The 8,063-nt window shown below is 35.8% G+C and overlaps 1 protein-coding gene across 1 annotated transcript; it reads right to left on the reverse strand.

Annotated features, from left to right (window-relative positions):
• Nucleotides 1-1,991: 1,991 nt before the first annotated feature.
• LOC100023722 (interleukin-8) lies at nt 1,992-6,993 on the reverse strand. Its single transcript, XM_007495668.3, has 4 exons — nt 6,820-6,993; nt 4,710-4,845; nt 3,294-3,377; nt 1,992-2,889 (listed from the first exon to the last, which is right to left on the reverse strand). The coding sequence occupies exons 1-4, from the start codon at nt 6,881-6,883 to the stop codon at nt 2,868-2,870; spliced, it is 306 nt and encodes a 101-aa protein (XP_007495730.1). The 5' UTR covers nt 6,884-6,993; the 3' UTR covers nt 1,992-2,867.
• Between the last annotated feature and the right edge of the window lie 1,070 nt (nt 6,994-8,063).

An 8,063-nucleotide genomic window follows, 5' to 3' on the forward strand; every position in this document is an offset into this window, starting at 1 on the left:
TCTCTCTGTCTGTCTCTTTCTCTCTCTGTCTCTCTCTCTGTGTCTCTGTCTCTCTGTCTCTTTCTCTCTGTCTGTCTGTCTCTCTCTGTCTCTGTCTGTCTCTCTCTGTCTGTCTCTGTCTGTCTCTCTCTCTTTCACTCTCTCTCTGTCTCTCTCTGTCTGTCTGTCTCTCTCACTCTCTCTTTCTCTCTCTCTGTCTGTCTCTCTCTCTCTGTGTCTCTGTGTCTCTGTGTCTCTGTGTCTCTGTGTCTCTGTGTCTCTCTCTCTCTCTCTCTCTCTCTCTCTCTCTCTCTCTCTCTCTCTCTCTCTCTCATTACCCACTTCCCTCCTGTTACCTAGAAACATTTTACCTTTTAAAAAGAAGTAAACCAAAAAACCTTGACCCTGCCATCCCCTTAAGTTCTCAGAACCAGAACCAGGGCTCAATCTGACCAGCACACTCCCTCTAAATTCTTGAGGTTAAGATTGGGAGGATTTAGAGAGTTCTAACAGTACTTGTCCTCTAAGAAAAAAGATTCTAGAAATTAATAATTTGGGTTAGATCTCAGTGACAGGAATATAAGGGCAGTACTTTGGTTCAAAGTGCCCTGATTCATGGAGAACATAGATCCCAGCTGGCCTAGAAGTGGACAGGCAGAGGAGCCAGTTCAGTATCAGAGTGAGCTCATGGAAAGTCACTCTCCACTTCTGCTCTATATTGTTTAGCTGCTTATCCTGAACTATGAAATTAGATGCTAGACCTTAAGAAAGGTCAGAACCACTGAATAAGCCTTGATCATATCTCAGAAGGCCAAATTTCAGTGGTTTGGCTAGATGGTTGCTAGCCTGGGAGTCGAGACCTTTGCTCAAGTCTCTGCTCTAATTTGGGGCATTTTTTTTGCCATGTCTTTAAAATAAGGGTGTTCAACATGGCCTCCATCAACCCAGCCATTTCTACCAGTATCTGAGTCAAGGAGATCTGGGTTCCATTTTAGCTCATTTTCAGTTTTAATTAGGTCATAGATTTAGAACCACTGGGGTCAAGATCACGGACCAAGTAGGATTCACTTCAGAGTCAATCCCTCTCCATTTGACCACTCTGCCTCCTTCATCACTGAGACCATGAACTTAGTTTTTCAAAAGGAGGGTTAAATGGAGCCAGTTTTGCTTTGTTGTTTTTCTTTTTATGCAAAAGGAAAAAATTGATGAAGAAAATTCTTTCCTTCCAGAATCAATATTTTGACATGATAATTTTACAAGCCTTTTGGGAGAAAGATAGCCATTGCTTCCAGCCTTCTTTCAAACCTTTCTCTCAAAGTGATTATGCTGTTTTGCTAGCCAAAGAATATCATTTTTCCACTTTCCAAATGTGAAAAAAATGGAACTTGAAAATTAATTAGCAATAATTATTAAAAACAAAATAGGCTAATATGGAAAAGTGTTTTGTTATACATTTAACATGTAATTGACAGTTTACATGCCATCTTAGTAAATGGGGTAGTTATAAAAAAAAAATTTTTTTAAACCCTTACCTTCAGTCTTGGGATCAATACTGTGTATTGGCTCCAAGGCAGAAGAGTGGTAAGGGTTAGGCAATGGGGGTTAAGTGACTTGCCTAGGGTCACACAGCTGGGAAGTGTCTAAGGCTAGATTTGAACCCAGGACCTCCCATCTCTAGGCCTGGTTCTCAATCCACTGAGTTACCCAACTGCCCCCAGAACTCAAAATTTTAAAGGGAATATTAAAAAATAATACAAATTTAAAGTATATAATCGATGACTACCAAATAATGCTTCCTCTTCGTGGGGCAAGCTTCCCATTAGTATCCAAAGAGTGCCCTCCCCTTCTCATGACCCACCCAAACTGAGAACCTCTTCATGTGACTTGGCCCAAACATGATTTGTGGTATTTACCCTCAGTGCAAAAATGAAATAGATGTAACTGCTGGGCTCCTTAAAATAAAAGAATTATTGTGGAAATTATGAGACAAAGAAGGAAGGAATTCAGTTCTTTGTAAATCAAAAAATGCATTTTTTATTGAAATAAAACTTCCAGGAAAATCTTACCAAAAATCTAAAGTGAAGCAAACATGTTTACAAAGCAGGCAATAAGTTACAATTTTTGTACGTAAATATTTCATGGCTCTACGCAGACTTCCAAATTACCAAAAATATTAGGAAAACTCCTCTTGGACATGATATTAAAAAGTCTTCTTAAATTAAATTAAATAAATAAAGTATGGTGGTGACAGAGCACAACCATTTAAATAAACTCTGACAAGGCATTGACAAATCATAAATAATTTCTCCCACTGAGAAGAATTCTGGGACCTTAGCCCAGTAAGACTGTGATGTTGTTCCACAATTAGGGTAGAAGTCCCTAATCCAGATTTCCACTAATGCAATCCCTTCATATCTGGGAAGACAGATCCTTTGCCTAATAGTGAATGTAGGAGAACTAGCCATCATCCTCCCTCATTTCATTGCCAGTTTGTCCCACTCTCTCTCATGGCAGTTTTTATCATCACCAGTCCTCTTAATTCTAACTTCCCACATCCTTTTGCCTATCATTTAAAAATAAATACATAAATAGTAAATATCAGAATTAAGTTACAGCTGAAGATAATATTACATTTTCTGACCCCCAAAAAGCAGAAACAGCTTTGGCATTTTTGCCCTCAAAATAAGCATCCCATTGAGGTAGGAATAGGCAAGTATTCTTTGGCTGTTATAGAGAGCAGGAAATTGAGGTCCAGTGAATCAGTGGCAAAGCAGACTCTACTTCCTTAATTTCCTGGCTCCTGTTAGATACATAAAGTAGATTTGCCCGAAGCTTCATTGGCATATTGATAGAGAGATAAATTCAAAGTGGAGGGAAAGTCTGTCCATCTATTTTGAGTCATTCTCAGTTCTAAAATAGAAAATATTTTAAGAGATTAAACAACAATAGAAAAAGGAGCTTTTAAATATATATCTCTTGAGAACTTAATATCCTCTAAATTTGACTTTGCTCTCTTTCATTAAAAAAATTTTAATTTCTAATTTAAAAAAATTTAGGCCATTTTCATAATTAATGTCATTATTATTATTAGCAGTACACTGTAATGGAGGGGCTTCTAGGGGCACAGTGGATGGGGAATCAACACTGAAATCAAGAAGACGCATCTTGAGTTCAAATTTGGCCTCAGACAACTTACCTGGGCCCTGGGCAAGTCAATAAGAAAGGAATGGGAAAATTTTACTCATTTAATCCCATTTCCTTGATTGTTTCTTTCCTAATTTTGATTTCTCTGCAAAGAATAATGATATACTCACCTCTTCAAAAACGCTTGAAGAACTCTCTGCACCCAATTTGCATGAGGATCCAGGCAGAGCTCTCTGTCATCTTGAAGAGTGACACTAAAAAGAAAAAAGTGTTCAAGATCAATGGCCTATTCTCAAGGGTCTCTGCTGCCAAAATCAGTGTCCACCAAGTCAGTGGGGAATATAATTATTCAATCAGAGCACTGAGATTTCCCCAGAAATCTCTCTTTAGGATGTAGGGAACTAGGTTTTTCAGTGATGACCTCAAACTCCAGGAAACTTTTTTCCTTGCCATGACAGATTGATTTAAGGCAAAGGAATTCAAAAGGTCCAGGGGAGAATATTCAAGAGGCTATTTTTCACACGATGGCCTCCATAAGTAAAGTCAACTCATGATTCATATTGAAATATCAAAATTTGGGGACATTCTGTTTCTCTTTTAATTTATTTTCCACTGTTTAGAGCAGCAATGTGCCCAGTTCCTCATTCCATTCTCTATGATGTCCCAAAGAAATTATATTTAAAAGGAAAAAGAAAAAACTCTTCACAAGTTCCAGAACTCAGAAATGTGGAAGTGTTTTTTGAAGACACGAAAGGCTTCTGCAATTTGTTTGGACAATGTCAAACTATGCTCCAAAGAATGCTACAAAGCTAGATTACTGAGCTTGGAGTCAGTAAAACTTGAGTTCTCATCCTGCCTCCTGCAATTACTATCTTTGTGACCCTAAGCAAGTCACTTAGCTTTCTTTCTGCCTCAGTTTCCTTATCTGTCAAATGTGAATAATAAATAATAGCACCTACATCACAAAATTATTAAAATAATCAAATAAGGTAACATATGTAAAACATTTTGGGAAGTTACCTAAATGTCAGTTATTATTCTTAACATTTAGCAGATAATTGTCAATAATTATTTTTGTGGCTACTAATAATTAGTAGCCTCATACAAAGCTCTTATAATTTTTATGTATTGTCTATTCTTCTACTCTTATTGAGGTAAGTTCTAAATTAAAATTTCTAAATTTGAGCCCTTTAAAAAAAGATTGTAGATATTCTTCCTGATGACAAAACAAATTTATGAAAATTATAATTTACTTAAAAGATGAATAATAGAATAATTTCCTCTTCTAAAAATTTACCTAAAATTTACCTTCTAAAATATAATGAATAGGAATTCATTAAATATCACATTTCTGAAACATGGGTTAAAAATCATTATGTTACAAAAAAAAAAAAAACAAACATCCAATTCCCTTGAGACTTTTTGTGTATGCACCCTTGACTAGTTTGGATTGAGAGAGATGATGGGGACATTCCAGTAGTTAGGTGGCTTCTCCTGATTCCTTTGCAACTGCCAGAATCCCTCCTGCCCCTCCTTGACCCTGGTCCCTTAAATGAAACCATTGAGCCCTTTTTAGAAATACATACATGATTTCTGTGTTTAGGCAGTGTGGTCCACTTTCAATCACTCTCAGCTCTTTAATGTGCTTGGGATGGAAAGGTTTGGAATTTGTTTTTATGCACTTACACCGGAGTTCTGATACAGATGAAGACAACACAGCACCTAGGAAGGAATGAGAAAATGAGCAGAGTTAGAACTGACCAAAGTATCAGCTCCATCAATGCCAGTTTGAAGATTTTTCTGACAATGAAATTAATTGGTGATTTGGAAAAGTTGTGGTGTGTCTTATCATTAGCATCCAAATTTCTTTAAATATGGAACCTGATTTCTCATTGGCCACAATTTGTCTCTCCAAGAAACATTTACTTACTCATTAATGTATCAATTTATCTAATCTCTATTCATTCATCCTCATACTTTTCTCCATTTGGCATGGATCCCTATGACATCACAGGGCTATTCTATAGAAAGCATATGAAATAGAAACAATGGGGGAAATGGCTAATAGAAATGATGAATTTATGAAATGAATATTTTAAAAGTTTTACATGTTGGCCAATATTCCTGAAAACGCTACCAATCAGAAAGTGTCCAGTAATGTCAAAATGTCAGAGATGCTAAAATTCTCAAGACTTCCTACAGGTGTCAGTGTGTCTGAGAAACCATGCATTAGGAGCACTATTGTGTGGGCAAAAAGTAAGAAGGACATTTGTCTAATATTTGGCCAATTTTACCAATGTCAGTAAGCAATCTGCATAGATGAGTCTCCATGTAAGTAGAAATCACAGTTATTTGTAGATGCCACCCATACCATGCTTTGGAATGCTTCAACTAAATGTAGATGCATATGTGTGCTTCCATTCTTGACAGGTGCACATGAGTGCCCACAATTGCTATAATAACTAATACTTCATAATAATAACAAATATTTTCATAATAGCATTTATAACTTTAAAAATAGCATTTTATATTCATAACAAACATGGGAGAGAGATGCTATTATCATCTCCTCTTTACAGAGTAGGGAACTGAGGCAAACAGAAGTTAAGTCACTTGTGCAGAGTCACACTGTTTATATCTTAGGGTGGAATTGAACTTCCATCTTCCTGACTCTAGGCTCAGCACTTCCTAGTGGTTCTTTATACTGAATTATCAGCAAGACACTTCATTTTATACTTTTCTCACTTATTGTTTAATATATTTTTATATATTTATACATAAATTTATATATTTAATATATTTATGTTCATAAATATAAATCTGTAAAATAATATGTAAAATATACTCATATTTATAAATAGTAACATATTTTACAGTCTATTTTCTATATATGTGAACCATATATGCACACATGCAATATGTAAACATGTGTATAACTGTTAATATATGTATGTGTGCAGGCGTATATCTATGTGTCTATGCATGAATGCATTTATGTCGATTTGTGTATTTATGTGTGTGTATATAATTGGAATCTGAAAAGAAACATTCAAAATTGGCATTTGCATAATACTACAAAGTTTGCATATATTATAAAATTGGAGCATCACAGCCACTCTATCTGATATATATTATTTTCCTTTTTTTATAGATCAGGGAGCTGAAGTCCTGAGAGAATAAATAACTTCCCCCTAGTCTCACCGCTTCTAAGTGCTACAGATGGGAAGTATGGGAATTATTCCCTCTAATCTCATTTATATTTAGCAAATTCTATCCTTGCCAGGTCATACAATGGATAGAGTCTGGAGTCAGGAAGACACATCTTCCTGAATTCCAATCTGACTTCACATTGTATGAGCCTAGAGAAGTCACTTTATGCTGTTTGACTCAGTTTCCTCATGAATTTGCCTCCATATGTTTACCAGTATCTTTGCCCAAATGGGGTCATGAAGAGTTAGACAAAATTGAAAAATAATTGACCAACAAATTCTTGCTTTGAGATAAATTGTAGGAAAAGGGACTAACAAAGAAAATGATCCTCAAAGAAGTAAATACATTTTCTTTTGTATTCCTTGCAAAAAAAAAAAAAGACTGTTTTCTCTTTGCAGTATTATAATTTTGACATATTTGTAAGCATGGATTATATCCAGAGAATGAATTACTTTAGTCTGAATGCTGAAAAAGAGATCTACTTACCTTCATTCAGTGCTGCAGAAATGAGGCAGATGGCCAGGAGAGTGACCAGCAACTTGGAAGTCATGTTCACAGTTAGTTTGTGGTTTGCTTTTATTCTGGTTTCCTACTGGTTGGCAGCTGGAGCTCTTGTCAGCTGTGTTGCTTCCGAGGCTTTCTGTTGGTTGGAGCGTGTTGGTGGCTCTTTTATACAATCTCAATTCTTTTTCATCATGGGATTATGTCAGAGGAAATTCCACAATCTGCAACCCTGCAGGCATAATGCAATAAACTGAGTCATCCTCTTTAGTAAAACCCCCTTTGAAGATTTTCCTCAAAATCATGCTTATTTACATAATCTATCCAAGGGGATTATGTTATTTCTATATTTCAATATTAAGAAAGGGACCTCTTGTCTTAACTAACTGTGTCCCTGCTAGATTATTTCAATGTTTTCTTTTCATTTTATTACATTGAAGAGCCAGCTGTGCAAGAAATATTGTTATTATTATTACTTTTATTATTTTGGGAGGGGTTATTTTATTTGGCCAATTTTTTATTCTCCTATGAACTCTCTCATTCACCTCACATATCCAATTATTTTCTAAATCTTATCATTTCTGTCTCCATAGTAACTCTCACATATATACCCTTCTCTCCACTGTAATATTCAAACTAGACTGAACCTTCTTCACCTCTTGACTGAGTACTGAATTAGTCTTTTCCCCATCACTGTACTTTTTCTTTACTATGCATTAAAAGCACTTGATTCAGTGTGTCACCTTTTAAAGTATTTGTTCAAGTATTTCTGGGTAGACATACACATATCTATGGAGAGAGGCAGAGTCAGAGAGAGAAGGGAGAAGGGGCAGAGAGAGAAGAAAACAGAAACAGAGATAGAGGGAAGAAGGGAGGAAAAGAGAAAGGAGACAATGGAGTAAGCTAAACAATGACTTCCCAACCTTGCTTTGTTTCTTTCTTTTGTTATATCTCTTTTAGATCACAAACCCCATCAGAGTAGATAAAACACTCTTTATATTGTGCATGTAATATTGCTTATGTATACTTCTATTAATAGTTGTCAAGTTGATTTCAACTGAATTGGAAACACCCCTGTATTTGATTTCAGGAGAACGAAATCCAAGACTCAGCCATATCAGCTATGCGGTATTGGGAAAATAATTTACCTCTTCAGCTTTCAGCTTTCTCCTTGGTAAAATTAGAGGACTGGATTAAATGTATACTAAAGCCTTTTGCAATTCCAATGT

The sequence above is a fragment of the Monodelphis domestica genome, chromosome 6 (genome assembly GCF_027887165.1).
Source record: "Monodelphis domestica isolate mMonDom1 chromosome 6, mMonDom1.pri, whole genome shotgun sequence".
In the NCBI taxonomy this organism is placed as follows: Eukaryota; Metazoa; Chordata; class Mammalia; order Didelphimorphia; family Didelphidae; genus Monodelphis; species Monodelphis domestica.

Coding starts and splice junctions, on each gene's coding strand:
- LOC100023722 (XM_007495668.3), bottom strand. CDS start 6,883: ATGACTTCCAAGTTGCTGGTCACTCTCCTGGCCATCTGCCTCATTTCT. Junction 4,846..6,819: donor TTCTGCAGCACTGAATGAAG/GTAAGTAGATCT, acceptor ATTCCTTCCTAG/GTGCTGTGTTGTCTTCATCT. Junction 3,378..4,709: donor TGCCTAAACACAGAAATCAT/GTATGTATTTCT, acceptor TTTTCTTTTTAG/TGTCACTCTTCAAGATGACA.